The following is a 22356-nucleotide window of genomic DNA, read 5'->3' as shown; positions in this document are numbered from 1 at the left end:
TTTGTCTCGTATAGAGTATTAAACTAATTGAATTTAATTAAGATATGAATCGATAAGTCAGAAACTGAGAATTCAAATCCGAACAAGGCTTCAAAATCTGCCCTGTTTTTTTATTGAAGCAAAGTTCGTGTCAATGTCATGTATAATGCGCTGTCTTAACAAAAACTCAGATATTGGTTTAAAAATATATTATCAGCTTACATTATATTAATTATCTTCCTGTGCTATTAAATTTGTTGTGTTTCCGTACAGCGGCATATTTATCCAATAGAAGATAATGAGTTTTTTTTTTTTAAAAAAAAATTATTATTATGCATTGTATTATCTTAGTTTTATATTAATAAGTTGCTTCTTCTAAAAAAAATAAAATAAAAATAAAATAAAAAGGTTGCTTGATCGATATTTAATTTAAAAAGTTTATCCTAATAAGATAGTCGAAGATGTAACACTTTTTCCAATACTCAACCAACGGACACTTCGAGTGTAATCATTTTGTTTTCTTTGCTCATGTACTAAAATATTGAAGTTCCATTGATCATATATCAATACTTTTCAAATTTCAATTTCAGAATGCAATATTAAATTAAATTAAACTAAAAAAACTCTTCTCATTGATGACTTTTAGAATGCAAAAGAAACCATATACTAGGTTGTGTTTCAAAGTTATCATCCTGTCTGGGGCACTGTAAGACAATTATAATTTTTCATTATGAGAATCACCAGCAGATTTAAATAACTCTTATTACATTAAATTGTTAACAATTACTTTTCTCAATGTCCAAACTAACTAATTTTCAATTACTACAGAAACCATATAAAATTTTTGTAGAAGATTCCTAGTAATAATTAGCACTTCCAATTATGCTGGAACTGAGTTTTAAAAATATAAACCCTTTATGCATAAAAATTAGCTAATCACTTGTACTGACATACAAATATATATATATATAAAGAGTTCACTTGCACATTGAAAAATAATGTAACAAAAAAAAAAAAGAAACAAATAAACAAATATTAACGGTATTGTAGTTGAAAGTATTATTAATACTTAATCATTCCTTAGTTCATTAGATGGTAACTAATTATTACTTAATTACTAATGCTATGCTTATCTCAAAGGGGTTGAAAAAACTTAATCCTCCATTGACAACGGTTAATTAAAACAAAATTTAATGTACATAAAAGAGTAATTATTAGTTACTAATAACTAACCAATAGGTGGAAGCATCTTAGGGTTTACAAAAAAAAGATTGCGCACATCAATTATATAATATGAAAAGAAATTGATGACGATCACATCACAGTGCCAATAGAGCAAGCGTTTGATTTGATTTGATTTGAAATAGGTCACGATATAATTAAGCAGGTGAAGGGATGACAACAAAAGGATTCCAAATCGTTCACTATCAACCACATGGCAACCTCAATTTGGTCGGCTGTTTAGGTCTAAAATATTCTCAGTGCTCGATGAGGGTTTCATTAATTAACTCAAAAAATGTAAGCTTTAGCTTGGCCCTTCAATTAAGAAATCAGAAATGGGTGCCACAATCTCAAGCCACTTTGAGTGAAAAGTGGCTATTAAGAGTGTGAGAACATGCGACATTTATGCTAGATTCGAAGCAATTGGTGCTCTTCACATGCAAGTGCTGGCTATTTTTCTTCTTTAATGTGGTCCATACACTTCATATGGATTAGCTTTAGACTTTTAATAAATTATTTGTTAATCTGGACATTAGCATATTGGGTTTGATTAGTTTAATAAGAAAGTTGATCACGATAAGTAATACAATATTATTGCTGCATAATAACAGAAGTTGCAACATTTTTCCAAGCTTTTGATTGAAAACTTCTTCCACTATCCATGGGTATGACCATGTCGTTTTAAAAAAAACTCAACCTCATCTACTCACAAGATTCAACATATGTTGATCATTTCTAAAAGGTTTTTTTTTTTTTTTTCTTCAATGAACCCCGTGAACTCTACGCTGTTTGAACTTTGTTATGGAACAAAGTTTCAATCGTGAAAATGAGAAATTTAAAATGATATAGAATTAATATTATTGATATACATCAATTTAAGAATGATGTTGAATCTAACAACAAACTATCATTTGTATTTAATTTTAATTAACTAGTTGCGAGAATTAGGTGATATAATTGCGAGTTAAAAAAGGAAAAAGAAAATAAGCTGGTACAAAAGGGGAGGGTGTTAATTATTAAAAGAAATATAGAAATGGGTTAGAATTAATGATCAAGAATTAAAGTAAATAAATGGCGAATAAAATTTATTTTTGTTAGAAGAATTATTAGTGGAGATGAGGTTTGGCTATCGGTACCTAGGAGAGGGAGAGCGTTTGGAGACCGTTGACCACTCGAGAAAACGATGGTTTGTTTGTATACAACCATGCGTTTTAATTTATTTCGTTTGTTTGCTAGCTGAAAGAGATGGGTTTGCTGTACTATCACTACATAATTTAATATTGATTAGGTGATTCAATTATATTAATTTCCTTGTTTGCTTGTTCATACGAAAGACAAAAGTTAGCTAAATCCAATGAGGCTCCATTTGATCTTTTTTTTTTTTTTTGGTTTCCAATTTTCCTGAATCAATCTAATTATCAACTGAAAAATTTCGCAACAAATTCCCAACTAAAAAAGTTAACATATCACCACCAGAATAATCAAGGCTCCATTTGTTTTAATTTTACAAAAAACATTTTATAAAAACTTACAATTTGGCTTGATACTACAACTTAAAATTTTTCATAACCATTTGTGTATAATAAGTTATAAAAATGATAACAAATAATTTTTACTTAGCATATAGTTGATTGGTGTTTATCGAACACCTATTGACTTCTCCCAAATGCTAAAATTTTCATTGCATAATAATTGTGATTTAAAAACCACATCATCATATGCTAACTGGAGCCTAAGAGAGATTAAATTAAGTAACACGAAACGAGAAGAAAGTGGACCATATGTCCCGGAGAAGACGCCGTTGATCCCATCATCCAATCAGCAGCTTCTTAATTTTATGTATATATATCTTAATCTCATAAGCAGAAGAGAGAGGCTAGAGTAACAGTCTGGTGTATGCATTACGTAAGGTCGCTAGTAATCAAGAACATGAACCCTAGCTAATGTTAAAATAGCAAATAGAGAAAAAAAGTAAGGGGATTTAGAAAAACACAAAATTAATATCCGACATGGTGCATCGAATTGGGTTCATAGAATTCAGGGCGTAGGAGGTGCGATAGTGAAGGCTTGCAGTTAAGAAATTAAATAGATCAGTATTTAGTATTCTCTCTATAGATCAACAAGAACTAGTGGAAAAAAAGAGATAGTGGATGTATACACACACACACACACACCTCATTTATACCTCATCTATTCTCTTGAGTAATTAGCTGCCATTGGTTCGTTAATTCAATCTTTCGTCTCCCCTTGGCATCGCATTCATTCGGCCTTATGCTGGGCACATAGGGGTCAGAATGGCGGGCCGGTAGCGCTATTGCTGGCTACATATATGCAGTCAATGATTGTTGTTTTTGCATCAAATTGTCTGTCAGTGTTTTTGTCAGCAGGCACCACCCACGCTTCTCCTTCTACTCATTCACGCCCACACGCCTTGGTTTCTTTTTCACCATTCATTTCCATTACTCGATGCACTCGTTCAATCAGTTAAATCTTCCTTATTATTTACATACACTACTCTCGTGCTCTTTCACTAGCGGCTAATCCAATATATATAGACCTTGCCTTAGCTAGTAGCTACCAACCTGCTTTCTCCTACTTTCTTTTTCTACTCTTGTCATTTATTTTTGGAGAAAATCTGTATTGTTTCGTAAAATTCTTTCTTATACGCATTCTCCGTTGATTATCTTAAATTTTTTCACGCTCCTAAATCTCTTTTTTTTTTTTTTTTGGTTATTGATGAAAACTTTTGAAAAAGAATATAAAGAATATAGTTTTTACAATGTGAAATCAATATATATCATTTATTTCTTACTGTTTTTATAATAGACAATAACTCTCTTTACATAAAAAAATTTAATTAAAAAGAGAGGTAAATGAGTTATTTGTTTGATATTTTATTTTGAAAATATAAAATATATATTTATTATAAGAAAAATATTTTAAAATAACAAAAAGTATTTATAAAAATATCTTTTTTAAAATTTTTATTCACGCTGAAATCTATATTTCTTATTTTTAGTATCTAATTTTTTTTAATTTTGATTTCTGTTTATATGGTTTATTTATTCAATAATAAATATAAATAAAAATGTATTGAAAATAAAATAATACTGTAAAATTAATATGCTGGGAATTATTGGTTATCATGAAAATAATATGGGAATACCGAATACATATATATTGATAAGGGAAGAAACTGACAAAATCCCCGTCGTTTCATTACTGAAATCGGCTGAAATCTTGCACATGGAAGATTATTTTTACACAGGCAGAATGTAAAAAAGAAAATTAATACAATCAAACGTTATGTACATAGTTAGCTAGCAATCTAATTAAACCTGTAACGTGATATAGTTTGATTAGATAGTTATCATCATAGCTGGATTTTGTGGCGGCATCATTAGTTGTTGGGTTCCTGAAGGAATGGATCCATAGTTATCTAAAATGAGATTAATATATTATAATTCCGAGTCAACTTTTTCTGGTATCTTATTAATGCTACCTCCAAAATTGAGTACCCTTATCTATATATTCCTGTTCATTCATTCAGCTGAGAAATTTGATGACACGAGTAAGGTTTCTTGGCAATTGAATTCGAATCCAATTTTGGTATAGATTAGTACTAGAGATTTCATTGATTGATTTTTTTACAGCAAGCCAGGCTTCATTGCAGTTTGCTGATGACAATTGATTGACAGTGTGTTATATATATACACTACAAGTCATATTTGGACAACGGTTATTACGCTATTTTAAAGAATTGAAGTCCACAAGATACCACGATTACCTCATAAAACTAATTACAGGTTTTGACACTCGTGTATAAATAAAAGGTAATATGCCAATTTCTTATCATTAAAACGATAAAATAAATCATTATCTTGCATCTTTTGGCAGACAGTTGATAATAATAATAATAGTAATTTTTAAAAATATTTAATTCAATAATTATTTTCTATTAATTCAATAATTTTTTTGTGGGAAACTGGGGGAGAGACAAGTGTCAAAAGATGGAGCCCCCCAACAAAAACATCAACATCAATGCAATTGTAATATGGTAATATTAAGAGCAGGCTAGCATTAAGAGACTTAAGCAGAGAGGGACGGATCGTTGTTTGGCTTTGTGGTATAATTCCGTCTTCCTAGAATGGAGAGTCGCCCTTAAGACACGCCCTGACTCTCCTGACCCAATTTGTTTTGGTGGGTCCACTCCAATTTCCCATGACAGTGACATGCATGCTTGCCCCCCTTCACCTCCTTTCTCTTCATTATATAAATGCCTCCTCCCTCTAATTATCATCATCATGTGCCACTCATTCTATTGTCAGCTCAGCTCAGCCCATACTAGTGATACTGACTATTGACTGTACAAATTGTAGTTATGTTTTCAGTAAATACTTTTGTTTTGTGAATTAATGCAACAGTAACTCAAGACTTGTAAATTCTAAAACAAATTAAATATACGTATATGTACAGTATTAATCCCACTAATGCAATGACCAATACCATCATTCGTCGTTTAACTGTAACGCTAGCTCTCTATTTCTGTTGAGTTTTTAATTCTATCTTTTGTCTTTATCTGAGAAATAACGTCCTTTTCACTGATTCGCTTTGGCATTTCATAGTGTTTGTTGCGTAAAACCTGGAGTTAAGAGAATCCTATGATTATGAAGCATCTTCCAGGCCCCGGCCGATAGCTGAGCTGGTTCATATCTATCAGTAATTGTTATGTTAAAACATGCAAAGCTCATCAGCTTTAGCAGAAGTTTTGAAAACAAGGACGGATGAAGGAGAAGGCTTCGAAGGATCATTATTGCTGCTTTCTAGCTATGCTAATTAGAGCGAAAGGATGAAGCATAAGCTTCCTAAAGAAACGGAGGTTTTGATTTGTCATTTGAGTGAGAGCTAATGAAAAGAGATGGATATATAGATAGGTACACACACACACACACATAGTTATTACTAGTGTCATTTTTTATTATTTTATGGCTGCAGTAGAGAAATACAGGCATTAGTTTAGAGAGAGAGAGAGAGAGAGAGAGAACGTGGGGGTGACGGTGTACGAGACAAAAGAGGGAGAAAGTCAGGCCCACAGAACCGCCCATGCGCACGGTCTCTCTCTCTTACCAAAACCAAGTCTAAACTCTAAACCATCCATCATCGATCCAATACCTTGACCTAACCCTAACCCAACATCACTAATGCTACATTACACTACACTACACCATACCCAAAAAAAAGTTATTATTATTATTTTTTTCTAAATAAAAAAAGACCACCCAAACAGTTACTACTCACCACCTCTCTCTTACTCTTATTCTTCTGTGGTTCTTCATTTTCATCCAAACCTTTACCCAACCAATTTAATTGTCTTTAGTTAATAGGAGTAGGAGATCATCATAGTTCATAGAGCAGCAGAAACAGGCTAATCAAGCAAAACAAGCAAACGACGATGACTTGAGAGATTAGATGGAAGCTGATAATTTGGTGGCTGATGCTTAAAGCCCGCTCCTCCCCCCCCCCCCCTTTTTTTTTAATCTTTTTCTAGGAAGGCTATAGCAGTTCATCAATCTAAGTTTTCCGCAAAAAAGAAAGAGTGAGACACAGAACCCACAAAATAAAGGAAGCAAAGACTCACACCAAATAACTCAACTCAAATCATACCTGTAGTCTTCCTTTCCTGATCAGATCTGATCTGATCTCGTCAACTCTTTCAAACAGCCACCAGTGACTGGTTGTGTGTATGAACTAGCTAAGCTATTCTAATTAGGGTTTCGACATGAATCCACTTACAGCTCACGGCCGCCCTCTTCCTCCTCCTTTTCACACGAGAGATATTCATCTACAACCACATCATCATCAGTTTCAGCAACAGCAACAGCACCACCACCACCACCAACAACAACAACAAAATTCTGAAGAAGATAACAGCAGCTTAAACCGCGGTCAAAAACGAGATCGCAATGAAAACAACATCGCCAACGCAATGGAAGAAGGCGAAGAACTAGCGGTGGCGACCGGAGAGGGAGGAGAAATCACAAGAAGACCAAGAGGCAGACCGGCCGGGTCCAAAAACAAGCCAAAGCCACCCATCATCATTACCCGTGACAGCGCCAATGCCCTCCGTTCTCATGTCATGGAAATCGCCAACGGCTGTGATATAATGGACAGCGTATCGAACTTTGCAAGGCGAAGGCAAAGAGGGATTTGCATTTTGAGTGGTACCGGCACTGTGACTAATGTAACTCTAAGGCAACCGGCTTCACCGGGTGCTGTGGTAACTTTACATGGCAGATTTGAGATTTTATCACTCGCTGGCTCCTTCTTGCCGCCACCTGCGCCACCGGCTGCGTCAGGGTTGACTATTTATTTAGCCGGTGGTCAAGGTCAGGTTGTGGGAGGAAGCGTAGTGGGACCGCTTGTTGCATCGGGACCGGTAGTGATTATGGCAGCTTCTTTTGGTAATGCGGCATATGAGAGACTTCCGTTGGAAGAGGAAGAGACACCGGAGGCATCGATTCCAGGAAGTAGGCCACTTGGGTCTCCAGAAGTGAACGTTGGACAGCCGCAACAACAACAGCAACAGTCGCAGTCGCATCAGCAGCAACTACTGCAAGATCCTAATGCCTCTTTTATTCATGGGTTACCGCCAAATCTTCTAAGTTCAGTGCAATTACCAGCTGAGCCCTATTGGGCCACAGGTCGCCCGGCTCCTTTTTAACAGAAAAATTCTAAGAAACTTTGCTGCTTCTCTTTTCCCCTTTTTTTCTATCCTCTCTTTGTTTGACCTTTTCAATGTTCACTTTTCATTCTTCTTCTTCTATAAGTTAGCTTATGTTTCAGATGTTTGTGTTGGAATTCATCTACCTTTGATTGAAGAAGGATGTACAAATTAATGAATTTATCTTTTGGCTTTCATCATATCAGTATCAGAATATAGCTATTTTTTTAGGATGCAGCTGCAAAGATAGTAATTCATCTCCATTTTCAGTTTCTTTTTATTTTTATTTTTTTCAATTGATTTCTTGTATTTCTGGTAACTTGCCTTATAATTGTTCATCCATTACTCTTTGCTGAAACTAGCTAGCTTTCAGATTGTTGCATGATCCTAACCCAAGATTATATTAACAATTTGTTTTCCTTTCTAAAGAGAAATATATAAAATTTTGAAGCTTCCTATAATATTAATTAAGCATGTTGACGTGTAGCTACATCAATACCCATCATGATTAGGATTATATTGCAGTTTTCCATTCTCACTTCTAGCTAGCCTGGGCAAAAGTAATTCCTCAAAGATGATCAGTGAGTTAATTAAGCTATATTGGTGAGTATGTGTAAGGTTGGTGGGTTGGATTATGGATGGAAAATCATCAGTTCATGAAGAAAGAAAAGGCGAAAGGTATGAGCCGGCTTAGGGTTTTCGTTGTCTGTTTGTTTGATTTGTGGCTGGTTTTAGGGTTTAATTGTTACAGAAGCAGATGCAGATCAAATGGGTCGTCATTGAATACTGGGTTACACGTGCGGTGCTCTGCGAAAAGCTCATTTCCGAGGCAGCAGCTGCTACATTTCCCTTTCCATTTCCATTTCCATATAAAGGCAATCCAACGTACAACCAGGACAAACAGACCTCATGAAGCGTTAATGTTTCTCTCTGTACAACTGTCACTGCCCCCACTGCCAGTGATATACATATACAGATAAAGCCTACGTCAAGAGTGAATCAATCTGGCTGTGAGGTAAGTAATAAATTAATTAAAGACTTTGTCTTGTTTCTCAAACTTGGATTCTCTTCCAAACCCTAGTTTTTTTGTCTCTTTATTCTTTTTTTTTTAATTTATTTTTTTCCCCCACCACTTTCGTGACATTTCCTTCTTGCTCGTTGGGAATAGTTATATTTCTTTGTTTCGAATCGTGCATCTCTGTTGTTACATAAGTAGTTACTATTTGCTAGGTTTCATATGTTACATATCTTTAGTTTAATTTATATTACATTTGCTGCTAGATATGACAAATATCAGTTGGAACATCTATATATTATCCATTCATAAGTAAATTCATAATTACCAGTGATGAATATATTCATATTCATATCTAGTTACAGACGCTGGATATGGATATTGATGTTATTCACATGGATATAGATATTAGTGGATGTGCATGGACATTAAATTGATATTTTTAAATTAAAAAATAATATAACATATTAATAGAGTAATTAAAAACTAATCAATGATGCATTACATTAAGAAATTTTTATTCTTTTATATTTATATTTCCTAAAATCATTAATTTTAAAAGCTAATTAAGATTATTTCGTATAAAAATAAAATAATAAAATAAATATCGCCCCGCTGGGAGGGGCACTGTCGTTGGCCACGAAAAATGTAATCGGACTCAAAATTTCATGATCTACGCAATAGCAATAAATTCACTAGTGATGTAAAATCACACAGTCGATACCAACACATCGGAAATTCCATGATCTGTGTAAAGGTGGTGTCGGATATGAAAAATAGCAAATGATGGAGGTGAACATGTTGTTTATGATCGTCGTCGATTGCGACTATATATAGTTGTATAGATCATGAAATTTTCGATCTAGTTGTCTGTGGTGTCAACATTGCATGAAGTTTTTTTTTGTCATTGTGGGCGGGTAAGGCAGATGTTTCAATGACGGGACAATCTCACCAGTGAATGTTTCCCTAATTTCCTAAAATCAAAATATTTTTTTATAATTTTGTTGTGGGGGTATATTTGACAAAAAATATTTTAGTTGAGGACATTTTATGTTTATTCAATTTTGATATTTTTTACAATTGTTTGTTTATTACGTTTTTTTTTTAATTTAAAAAATCAAATCTTTCTAAACTTAAATCTTAGTTAAATGGATATCCGTTGGGTAAAAAACTATCCACTTCAAATCTAACGAGTTTTGGATGCATATTAACTAATTCAATTGGATGGATATTATGGATATCCATAATGAATGGATCCAGTTGCCATCCCAAGTTGCTACTTCTTCCACCTAATTAATTTTTGCTGCTCATTTTCTTTTTCAATTGTAACCAATATCTTATCAAGTATGTAGAAGAAAATTTTGCATCTTTGTCTCCATATATATTGTAGCTCTGAAGGAAGGTTAATATTTTATTTTCTATACCAATTTAATTTTTGACATTATATGATTCCTTCATGATTGGAGCTTTAATTCTCCATGGTGAAAAACTGAAAATACAAGTCGTTAATGGTCGTTAAATCCCTCGAAATCATGCAGTTCCCTATCAAAACAAAGTTCTTTCCTATCAATTATATACATTTGTTTCCGTTTTCTCAAATATCCAAATATAAAGTAAATGTTATATAAAAATTAAGTGGAAGTTTTTTTTTTTTTTCCCCCCCCCCCCCCCCCATCATGCCGCTATTCTTGTCACATACTTGGCATTTATTGATCTTCATCTGCTCCCACTCCTTCGAGTGTACAAGGTTTTTAATATGATGGAAAATATATTACTTATTATATTATTTGGGGTCTTGTTACAACTTGGTAGTTATTATTGTGTGGACCATGTGTGATGTCCTTTGAGAAGATAACATGATCTGGTTCTTTATGATTAAGACCTCAAGGTTCTTTGAACTACACTTCAATGATTATCATCAATACGTATATATAAGTATGATAGATTCTATTTTTATTATTTATGCCTTTTTGCTTTCCTTTATTGATAGTCATCTTGTGGAAGAGCCATCAAAACACAACTTTATAGCTTGAAACCCCCCACCGCAGTTTTGATGCATAATTGCATTTGATGCTTAAGTAGAATCATGTCCCACAAACTTATTCTCTTTGCCTAATATGCTTTAAGGTGGACCCTTGTAGGCTTTGTGAACTATCATAATGTACCCTAGTATTGATTATTACACAAATAAAGACAACTTATTTCCAGGACATACATTAGCTTGAAGATGAAGAAATTGACAATAAGGCAATCGGTGGAAGCAGAATAATTGTTGATTTCCCGACAGTATTTTACCTCCTATTGCTATAATCAGCTTAGAAGGCTTGTTTAGTATCATAGACGGTGTTGTTGCTATTAAGCCACAACTGCTGTATAAGGGATGTATACTTGATATATAGCTGTAAGAAATAATTAATTATGCTGCCAAAGCCAATTTGCGAAATTTTTAGTCTGTATCAAACAGTTTGGCATTAGCTAAAACAAACGGAGGCTTAATATGCTTAACTTGAAGCTCTCTGTGGTCAGGAACCATTATGATTTCTCTGTGTTTAAATTTAATTTTTAGAAACCATATGTATTACACATTCGTAATCTGTTAAGTATAAGGTAAATATGATACGTGGAAGTTAAGAGTAAAGAAATTTTTTTTCGTGTTAGTGGATGAAGTTTTGCATAGCCAAACATTTTAGTCCGAAGATATAATAGTGCAATCGGGTGCAAGTATTCATGATTTATGGGGTACGACAATTGAACACATTACAACTTAACTAATAATGCTTGTGTTCTGTTGATAGAAGGCCGAGATTCTGTATTATAGAAGTAAAATTACACGTTTTGTATTTCCTTTCTGTACGTATCACCTTTCATCAAACGTGTGGAATTAACAATTAACACTCCTTCGTTTATATAGAAACATTAGTTTGTGCAAAGTGATAATACTGAGCCCTTTCCCGTGGACTAATCAAAAGGATCTTATAGGGTTTCCGATTTCGTGATAAAGCCATAACTTTACGCATACTTAGTATCAACCAACGATAATTCACAAAAATGTGTAGGTGAGTGAAGCCCACGACGCGGCACGAATTACGTAGTGACAGTTAAAAACTCAACTTCGAATTTTAAATAAAAACTAAAGAATGATGATTTTAGTTACTAATACATAATCAACTTTATACAAATGTTGAACATGGATGTGACATTTTGCATACAAAACAAATGGAGACTGGATTTGCTAACTCTGCGAAAAGGCTATGAAACATGGATTGCGTACAACAAACGCTGCGCTTTCCATGAAAACAAAATTTGTGAGGATTTGAGCTCGCCCAGTGCAAAGACATGGGGTTCTTGGCTGAAGCCTATGCAGCAGGCCAGAGCAAATTTCCCACCATCAGCCGAATAGAGGCACCAAGGGAATAACTGAAATAAGCCAAGTCCGGAGATTAAAACTCTATCCGTAGCCGCCGCATTTCAGCTCTGAATGTGAGGCTGGAACTTAGAGTTCGGTGGGCTAGACTCCTTATGTCCTCTCGAGAACAGTCCCGTGAGATACGAACTAGCTCCCAGAGGGCACCTCCACTGATCATCTCTCTCGCATTTACTTCTGAAATATGAAAGAACTAGTCAAGGAACAAGTCTCCAAGAACGCAAATTTCTACAAGAAAAAGGGAGGTGACAACTTACCATGCTGTGCCAGGTGGCAGAGTGCAAGCTCAATGTGACGCCTGATTGGTGCAGCTTCATTGTTTGCATTTTGTACAATCCACGGAAGTGCACCATCTTCTATGAGAAGAGATCTGCCACTTTTTACACCTGTGGCAGTGCAGCGTATAAATCTTACTACAGAAAAATAACGAGAAAAGAGAAACATATTTTGACATCAAAGTTATCATTTTCGAGGATTATTGAAAAAATATGAAGTTAACCTTGAGTAGCAGCTCGGGACTCGCATTTTGCAAAGTTAGCAATTCCTCGTGCAACTTGGGATAGAACGTCTGGATGTCCGCATCTCACCATCCCAAGCAAGGCCCTGATTCCACCTTCAGACCTCAGCTTCATTTGAAGCTTATCTACGATTACAATATACAGATAAGTAAATGACAACAATTCCAGAATCTTAAACAAAAAGGATTAATTCAGATTTATCCCGCTCATGAAACTACAATCTTTAAAATATCCATCAAATTATTGTAGACCTCAACTTATCTCCCACTTTTGTGAAGAAGATAAAAAATTTTCATCAACTCACTCCCATTTTTCCCTTATCTTTTGAACAAAAGCGGGGGTAGGTTAAAATTTGCAATAGCTTACAAGGTATTCTAAACATTATCATTTCACGAGGGGGATAATTCAAAATTTACCCAAACATAAAAGAGGTGTTTTATTACATATTCCTACCTTGACAAATTATCAGAAATTCTCAAACGTTTCTCTATTCATTTGACACCAAACAACAACAATCTCACAAAGTTCTATAACATGAATGACTAAAAACATAAGATGAGATGACAGAAAAGATGAAGGAAGAGAGAACAGGATACCATTGCCACATAAATTAGCAATAGCTCCAGCGACCATGCGTAGAGTCTGAGGATCCTCAGCATCAGCTGCTGTCGTCGATAACAAACTGATTCCTCCTTGTGCCATTATAAGTTCTTGATTGGCTTCTGCTATGTCAAAGGAAAGAACAATAACAGAATATATTTAAAGGCAATTGAGATATGACCTCATGTGACGTTCTCCGAAAAAGAAGAAACACCTAGCACTCAGAGATGAGAAAAATATTCGATAAGTAATTACCGTTCATTGCAAGATTGGCAATCGCACCTGCTGCTACCCTGCGAATAGTCTCATCCTCAAAGCTTCGAAGGAGCATTAGCAAGGAAGAAAGACCACCAGCTTCAACAATCTTTTCCTGATTCGCTTCTGCTTAGAACAGAGAGAACGCAAATCGTTTTGACAAATTGCAACAAAATTAAGGTCTATATAGTAACTCATATCTAGTTACGGATAATATGTCTGCTCAAAAAACCATGTTCCCTCTCTTTAGCAAAAATATTCTCATAATCTAAATTTTTGTCTTTTCTTATAATCAAGATTGAATAAAAAATTTAGAGGGCGAGGGGGTGGTTTGTTTGTAGTGTGCTTGCCCAAGACACTTGAGCTCTATTAGTTGATAAGAAGCATTGGCAGTAACAACAACACCGGCACTGGTAGCAGATGTTATCTCTATGTAAAGCCTCTACATGTATACAACACTCGCAAACCTCAAATGTGATAAAAACAGACCACACACTTGACAGAACTTCAACATACTCCCCTTACTTTTAACAAAATAATAGAATAAAACATTAAAAAGGTCAAAAAAGGGAGGGGCAAATAAGTTTTGCTTGCAGAAGTAGAGCATTGTCCTTTACTTAGCAGGAAACTAATAATAGGCCAGAAGCACTCTTGAATTGTCTGAAACCAACTAGTTCAATAGGCTTAATATCCCAAAGCACTTTCAAATAGTTCCACCAGCAGTAGTAAATACCCGCGAGCACGTTTCTGAGAAAATAAAGGATTACCCACCTTCAGCTGCAAGGTTGGCTACTACCTTTACAGCATGAATTCGAACATTGGCATCTTCTGATTCGAGCAGCGACAAGATCTTATGCAATCCAACTGTCAAATTGATTGATAGAAAAATCATAAGAATTGCGTGCACCAACATGGTCTAAACAATAATCTTGATCTACAAGATTCACAACCTTGTTCGAAAAGTTTGGTAATTGGTGCCTTCTGTCCATTCCCAGAGTCTCTGAATTGAGAATGCTTGTCCAGACCAGTAAAAGTATTTCCAAACTCACCTCTCTCAAGACATTTTTGCATCTGTAATCATAAAAAAAAGGCAAAAAAGTAAATTTATATGGATGTTCTTGTGCTTCAAGGACTACGATATACTAGTTCACAGTGGTGTACTGCAACTCTAGCTCATGCTGATTGCTGGGTGATACATATCTCATATGGATGGGAACTTCAAATCATTTTGGATAGTGGCTCAAAAGTAAGCTAGCTGCGGGGAAATCTTAGGAGCAAATCACTACCTTTAACGTTTCAGCTGAACCTTCAATAGCAGGAAATCCACGAGATATAATATCCCATGGAGGTGGCACTCCTGAGGAGTTAACCCTCTGACCTCTTAGTTAGAAAGAAACGATCATACAACCCTTCCCTTGGGATTTAAACTCAAATAGTATTAAAAGAATTATTACAATTGTAGTAGCATCATTCCTTAAAATAAAGGGCTGCTGACTCAAGCATTAAGAGGATGCTTACCGAAAAATAAATAAATAAAATAAAAAGAAAAAGAAAAAGAAAAAAAATCTCAAGTCAAATACCTGATCAGCTTCAAAAGTCAACTGCAATAGCTGGCTTCGTAGTATCACTATTTCTTCTTCAAGTTTCCTTTTTTGAAGTGTCTCATCCTCCAAGGTTTTGTGAAGTTTTGACATTTCTGCATCTCTGCAAGACTAAACGCCAAATATCCCATTTATATCGCCATTTTCAATTTACAATCAGAAAAAAAAGAAAAAGGAAAAAAAAAGACATCTTAAATATATGAACGAAACAATAGTTCAGAACTGGAAACCATACCCCTGATTCAGTATATTGTCCTAGTCGACTCTTCAACTTATTGAGCTCCTCTTCAGCTGTTTTTCTCATATGAATTTCATTTTGAAGCAACTTTCTGATTTCAGCAATGTCCTCAGCAGCAGAAGCCCCAGGCTCCTGCAAAATAGGAAGGGGAAATAATGAAAAATGAACATTATTGAAAAATTCAATCAGTGGTCAAAAGGAAGTACAACTTCATCAATGAACATAGATAAAGCCAACAGATCATACAAAGCCAGTGTCGTAGAATAAGACATGCATTCATTTATGCAATGCAGTATGCCCATGATAAGAGAGATGATTAAGATAGTTGATATAATCAGATTTTCAAATCAATTTACATCAAAGGGCACATGTTACCACTCATGAAAAATTGCTTTTATGACAATGCTGCACAATAGTCTCAGTAAAGTACAGGCTACAGCTTTGAATCACATTTCTTCCATATTTCAAAACTAAGATACTGATCAAAAGCAATAGAAAGTTGAAGAATTATGTGCAAGCCCCTATTGGTGCTAACTATGTCAATTCCCTGGCTTCAAAATATTGACACAAGATCTTCAAGAAACCAGAAGAAAATGTTCTCCATGAAACATACCTCTCCAGTATATTTATCATGGATGACGCCATTACTTTCTTGCTTCTGCTGATTTAACAACATCTTTCCCTCCAGCTTCTTAACTGATTCCATATACTCCATTTGACACTTTAGCTTCTCCTTCTACATGAGACACAATATGAAACTTAAAAGTTTGTGCATAGAACAATACAAAAAGGCACACATTTAATGAATGAAATGCAAAGTTCTGATTGAATCTTGGAAAGTGTCAGGCAAAAAAGGGAAAAAATCTCCAAAGGCTTCTTAAGCAATAAGCGAGTACCTCCAAGGCATCCGCAAAATTTCTTTCAACCTCAGAAATACGATTTTGGGCCTCTAAATGTATTCTCTCAACTTCATCATCAAATGCTTTTTGTTGTCTTTCGTTTTCCACAATGAGCTTGTCCAGTTGTATTTCAAGCCTTCTAGACAAACTTTTGTAATCAAACTCTTCCTTTATTTTTAACATATTCTCCACCTTCATAGCCTGTGATAAATAAAAAGCATGTCTTCATAACACATAAAGTATAAAAAGTAGTCATGCATACATACTTAATTTAGTCAAGGCATACACACAAACCAAATACCATCACATATACAAAGAAGAAACCCAAAAAAAAAATAATAATAAAGCAAATCAAGGAAAAGGTAAAAAGCAAGCCAGCAGCAGTGCTTCAGCATCAAATATTTGTCGCAAGACCTATCTTCTATAATAAGTAGCTCTATGGCAGGCAGTATACAGAGTAAATACAACTGAACTCACCCTCTGTCCAAACAATATGGTACTGGCAGTCTCTCCTCGATGACGTGGAGATGGTCCAATGGTCACAATTAATGAGGTTCTTGCTGTCCCTGCAAAATGATAACAGTTGTAAAGTGAAACAGTAAAAAGAGACCACAAGATTACCTTCAAAATAGTTTCAATGTCTTGAAGGACATACATAGCAGTCAAAACAAAAACAGGGATCCATGGTAAAAGGTTGGAAACCAAAATGTACACCAAGACAGTAAATTTGTACATTAAGGATTCAACAAGAGCACACGTGGATCACAGAGACCATCTTATGAACTCTTTTATTCTTAACATGTCGAAACTTGAGTGAAATTTGAAGGGAATCTCACCTCCAAATGAATCCCTAAGCAACCTTGTCAGTTTCGAATCACGAAGTGGCACATGAGCACTGTTCTCTGCAAGGGCATTTATGCACTTTCCTAAAGCACTAAGTGAGAGATTAATAGATTTGGCTTCCTCCAACATATGCCCCTCACTTCCTGCCAAAATGGGAAGAGAGTAAAATTTTACCACATAGTTAGCTCTGACTCCCAAAGTGCAATGATCAAATTTAAGATAATCAAAGAAAGATATTCATATTAAAATAACTTGGGAACAAACACACACACTCACACACAAGTTTTAATATGCACCTGACTTGTGAATACGTTCTGAACCTGCCAGATCTACTACAACCAGCTTGCTTTTCCGCACAAGCGGTTTTGAAGGTTTTATCAAGTGAGAAGCATGGTTGATTTCACTTGAAAGATCTTCTTCCCTTCCTACAACTGATCTCTTAACATGTATCTGCACAGAGGTGGGTGTACTTACATATAACAGAATATGGATTACAAACTAATCCAATCAACGGGTAATTAAACAAAGAAATAGAAGACGATCATTATTCACCATAAGAATGGCATGACTGCGAGAAGATTCAGTATTCAGTTTTGTATTTGCTGCAACTCGATGAGCTTCCCCCCATCTCAGCAACTCCGTGAAACTTTGTTGGTCCCTGATCTGAACAAGAGTTGCCCCAGGTAGTGAAACATCACCAGTTTTCGGATCCTCCACAATGGAAATATTATCATTTGCTGGATCAAGAAGATCCTGGATGGTCTCCATATAAAGCTACAATATATGCAGAAGACAAAAGTATTCAATAAACTCGGATCTATACAGACTAGGTGAAACTAAGCATCAAGTTATGAAATGATCGAAACAAATTACAAAAAAAATGAAAAGGTCAAATTGGATATGCACTTGAAAACAAAAAGGTAATAAATGATTAAAAATCGGTAAATGACCAGAATTGTACAGTTACATGATAAGGGCCTAACAACCTGCAAATATGAGACAGAGACAGAATCTGACTCCAAAGAAACATCAGCTAAAATATCCTCCATTGACCGAACCATGATTCCACGAGAGGAGGTATCTTCATCTCCCAATCGTCCAAGTGTAAAAGTTTTCCCTGTCCCCGTCTGACCATAAGCCATAACAGTCCCATTGTAACCATCCAGAACACTCTACAAGAATAAAAGGAAAAATTAAGAGATTGCTACACGATGCATAATATATCCTAAAAGGAATATTGCTATGATTTTGAAGCTAAAAAAATAATGCCGTGTCTACAAAAAAACTTAATGAAGCATATATTGCTGGATTGAAAAATGCTGTTAAAATATTGACAACTATACCAACCATAACAGACCTCCACAACTGGCTTGGCAACTACTTCATAAACACGCTTCTGTGATGCAGATTCAGTAAAAACCTCATCGAATTCATAAGTGTCTGAGTCCCAATTGTTCTTTCGAAGTTTCAACCTCTTAAGCTGAGGTAGAGCAAAAACCCAAAATGATTAATGGCAGCCTATGACCTAGCACAGAGCTCAAAAACACAATATATAAGAATCAAAGAGAAATTTTAACAATCACACACAAACTCAGCAATTAAAATGAGAATGAGACCACCTCTGTCTGCAGCTCGACACAATCAGCAAAATCGGCATCTGCTACGGTCTCTTCTGCATTTCGAGGCCGCAATCTCACTGCCACCCTAACTCTTCCAGGCACTATAAGCGCCAAAAAATCAGCAGCTTGAGACATTAAAAGTAACTATTGAGACAAAAATCAAACAGAACAAATGAAACTGACCTCCGTCATTTCCAGCATAAGATGCGGAACTGCTGCGGCGAATAGCCGATCCCAATGAGGGAGAGGGATGAGGCCTAGATTTGAAAGAGGATGATTTCGAATTTCCCTTCTGTACAATACCATTTCTACATGCAGTCGAAGCCATCACTTCTTCGCTACTACCTCAAAATTCTATTTGTTGTTAGTTCGAGTTCGAGGTTTTTTATTTTATTTTATTTTTTTTAAACTTTTTGTCATTCAAAGAGAGGCATACAGGACGGTTCAAGATTTGGGGGTTCTCTGTCGCTGGGTACGAAGTTCAAACAAAGTGATGATGGAGAGTGGGGGCCACTGTGTTGGCGGACTTGGGAAGAGACAGACAGACGGTCGAAGGTTAGTGGGTCAACATTGATTGTGTGTCAAATTACTAAAATATTCTTCTCTTTGTCGTTTATTAACTGTGGTTCCAGAAACTACTGCTACTAGTTGTGCCTGTATCGGTAAATCTCTTCTGTGAGGCCAGACCAGTCGCGTGGTCGTGTCGTGCGTCTCTTAAATCGCGCCGTAGTGCGCTAGTGCGGCGTGTTATGTCAAATGACCAGTTTATCCATTCTTTTATGCCACGATTGAGACCGTTTTAAAACGCCGGCTTTGTAGTTCCGCTCTCTCGCAGGACATTGCTTTGCGTTCTCAAGTTTACGGTTACTTGTAGTCTTAGGAGTTAATCAAAATGATTGCAACGTGGCTTGGTTAGTGTTCTAATAAGAAAAGTAAAAAGTAAAAAGGAATATGCTGGCGGTGAAATTTGGGTCATGTGACACATACTCAATAGTCATATATCTAATATACCCTAAGAGGAAATTGAAAGAATAAAGATAAAATAAAAAGATTTCTAGAAGAAAATATAAGCCACCTTAATAGCATAAAATGTGTAGAAAATGTATCCCAAAATAACTTAAGTTATCACATGTCATTAGAAGATCATTGCCGGTGATACTTCTTCCACTAAAATTGCCGCACATTAGCATAGTATGATTCTTTTCAAGATTACTCTAAAATATCTCTCAAACAGTCACATACACTAAGAATAAAAAAAGAAAATATATCAACTACAACTCGAATCACTATTAGTGAAGTCAACAGCTCCCTCAACTTAATTGAATCGTTTGAAATAAATTGATTGGAGGTTAAGACATGCTGTCATTGGATACAATCTTGCAGCTAACATGTGTCCAACTTTTTTTTTTTTTTTGAAGTCTGTTATACACAGATATTACTGACATTACATCAGACATTACAATTAATATTTACAATCATACTATATAACTGGGACCACCATCATACATTGACACACTGAAGTATATGCCCAGATATTTTAAACCCTCTCTAATATTCGAGGGGTGCCTGCTCCACTCACATTTCGTAAGGGAGAGACTGTCTCCACTCAATTAATTGATAATTGAGGAAGAACTGAAACTAACCTCCATAATGCTCTTATGGAGGCTCGAACCATTGCACTCAACATTGTAAGTGCAGGGCTTCTCCCATTGGACCAAAGGCCCATTGGTAACATGTGTCCAACTTAAAGAGCCCAAAGGATGTAATTTAAATAGTCAAATTACTCCACAACTACTACTTAAGGAGATGAATAACTTATGACAACTCACCACGTACCCAAAAAGACACAAACATGCCCTCAGGGGCACTCCTTTCATAAAGTCAGGTCAATTTCATAAGCAAAAAAAGATTTTTCTTAGTCTTACAACTTTTAATCTCTCTTTTATTTTAAGGTCTTTTCAAAACATATTATCTTTTTCAATTTTCATTGACTTAATCGTAGAGTGCCATTGCAAGCCACTATCAACGTCACATTTAATGGCTATCTTCTTTGTTTTCAGGACTGTCCTAACTCCATCCATCTCTAAAAACATGTCTCGTAGTAACTCAATCCCCATCATCCGCAAAATCACTCTTAAAAAAAAGCTCTCATAGTATTCCTAGCCTGAACTAAAATCATATATAAAAAATATATGATGTCATCAATATAAGGATGATATCACTAAGTTGATGGAGTAAAAGAAAGTCCTGGAAGAAAGGTCTTGGTCCACATATTGGAGATCCCATTCCAAATGTCTTGAATATAGAGTAATTTTTAAAAATCTCCCTTGAGATTTGGGCTTGTTGTAAGTAGATGGCGAGAATATGTTTATTTGTAAAAAAACCTCTACTATCAGTTAATTTTAACATTGACCGTTAGTTGACTGTGTAAAGACAATATTATCCTTAACAACAGTTTGTAGATGGAAATAACTAAAAAAAAAACTAAAATTGCTGGTTATTTTACCCTCTTTAAATTATTGACATTTTCTTAAAGTTCATACAAGAAAGATAAAATTAAAAACTTGAAAAATCCTCTTTAAATTATTAATATTTTCTTAAAGTTCCTACAAGAAAGATAAAATTAAAAACTTGAAAATGAAATAGTCATAATCTTTACCTATGATATTGTAAATCTTTGGAATTGACAAGGATAAAATTGTCAAAAAATAGGGTTTGTGCTTTTCGCACCAACAATTTTAGTTTTTTTTTTTTAGTTATGTCAGTTTACAAACTGTTGTTAAGGGCAATATTGTCTTTGCACAGTCAACTAACGATCAATGTTAAAATTAACTAACGGTAGGGAGTTTTTTTTATAAATAAACAGATTCTCGTCATCTACTTGCAACAAGCTCAAACCTCAAAGGAGGTTTTTAAAAATTACCCCTTGAATATATCTAACTGCTAGAGAGTATGTCGGTTGGAAATTTAATAAGTCGAAAAAACCCAATTGTCAGAAGATTAAATAAATTAAATAAGTCTAATTACTAAAAAACCTAATTATAAAAAATTTAAATAAGTCAAATAAGGCCATTTTAAAAAAATTTTATTCAGGCTTAATAAGTTTCATTAATCATAAATTTAATCAAACAACCAAAGAATAATTGTAAGTTTCAAGGTTAATGTAATTTTCTCATAATAATTTGAAATAAATTCTTTTTTCTTTTGTTATAATTAAGGAAAAATTTGTGGTGCAACTGTGGTACCGTGCCACAATTGCATCCAGCCGTTGGATGCTAGTGGATCCCACCCATTTAAGTGCATCCAACGGCGGATTAAATTGTATCACAGTACTACAGTTACACCGTAGCCAAACCCCGAATTAAACTGGTTGAGGCATACTTCGAATTTATCCAAAACCGTCTGGCATCAAATAATATGCAG

At 35.0% G+C, this 22356-nt stretch overlaps 2 protein-coding genes across 4 annotated transcripts; one reads left to right on the top strand and one right to left on the bottom strand.

Moving 5' to 3' along the window:
* The first annotated feature begins 6343 nt into the window (after nucleotides 1–6343).
* Nucleotides 6344–8118, top strand: LOC102630608 (AT-hook motif nuclear-localized protein 22-like). Its single transcript, XM_006490878.3, has one exon. It carries the CDS (start codon nucleotides 6980–6982, stop codon nucleotides 7919–7921), a length of 942 nt encoding a protein of 313 aa, XP_006490941.2. The 5' UTR covers nucleotides 6344–6979; the 3' UTR covers nucleotides 7922–8118.
* A 3910-nt stretch (nucleotides 8119–12028) lies between these two features.
* LOC102630912 (kinesin-like protein KIN-UB) lies at nucleotides 12029–19431 on the bottom strand. Of its 3 annotated transcripts, none has more exons than XM_006490879.4 (19): nucleotides 19117–19431; nucleotides 18934–19034; nucleotides 18672–18794; nucleotides 18301–18486; nucleotides 17867–18088; nucleotides 17611–17764; nucleotides 17308–17457; nucleotides 16949–17037; nucleotides 16469–16672; nucleotides 16186–16308; nucleotides 15570–15704; nucleotides 15314–15445; nucleotides 14684–14804; nucleotides 14505–14597; nucleotides 13734–13859; nucleotides 13475–13600; nucleotides 12860–13003; nucleotides 12618–12746; nucleotides 12029–12537 (listed from the first exon to the last, which is right to left on the bottom strand). In XM_006490879.4, the coding sequence occupies exons 1-19, from the start codon at nucleotides 19259–19261 to the stop codon at nucleotides 12377–12379; spliced, it is 2664 nt and encodes an 887-aa protein (XP_006490942.2). In that variant the 5' UTR covers nucleotides 19262–19431; the 3' UTR covers nucleotides 12029–12376. The 3 variants fall into 3 exon arrangements, with proteins under 3 accessions (XP_006490942.2, XP_006490943.2, XP_024948304.2); XM_006490880.4 differs by having other exon boundaries at nucleotides 18662–18839; nucleotides 19117–19164; XM_025092536.2 differs by having other exon boundaries at nucleotides 18672–18839; nucleotides 19117–19164.
* Between the last annotated feature and the right edge of the window lie 2925 nt (nucleotides 19432–22356).

Source organism: Citrus sinensis, chromosome 3 (genome assembly GCF_022201045.2).
Source record: "Citrus sinensis cultivar Valencia sweet orange chromosome 3, DVS_A1.0, whole genome shotgun sequence".
Taxonomy (NCBI): domain Eukaryota; kingdom Viridiplantae; phylum Streptophyta; class Magnoliopsida; order Sapindales; family Rutaceae; genus Citrus; species Citrus sinensis.
Note: the sequence above shows the minus strand (reverse complement) of the source record. Positions and strands in the feature narration are given on the sequence as shown.

Bases quoted from the DNA above. Each gene is read 5' to 3' on its own strand.
- LOC102630608 (XM_006490878.3), top strand. From the start codon at position 6,980: ATGAATCCACTTACAGCTCACGGCCGCCCTCTTCCTCCTCCTTTTCAC.
- LOC102630912 (XM_006490879.4), bottom strand. From the start codon at position 19,261: ATGGCTTCGACTGCATGTAGAAATGGTATTGTACAGAAGGGAAATTCG. The intron at 14,598-14,683 runs GTTGTGAATCTT...TCAATTTGACAG, and splicing joins TACCAAACTTTTCGAACAAG to TTGGATTGCATAAGATCTTG. The intron at 12,747-12,859 runs GTTAACTTCATA...GCACTGCCACAG, and splicing joins GTCCCGAGCTGCTACTCAAG to GTGTAAAAAGTGGCAGATCT.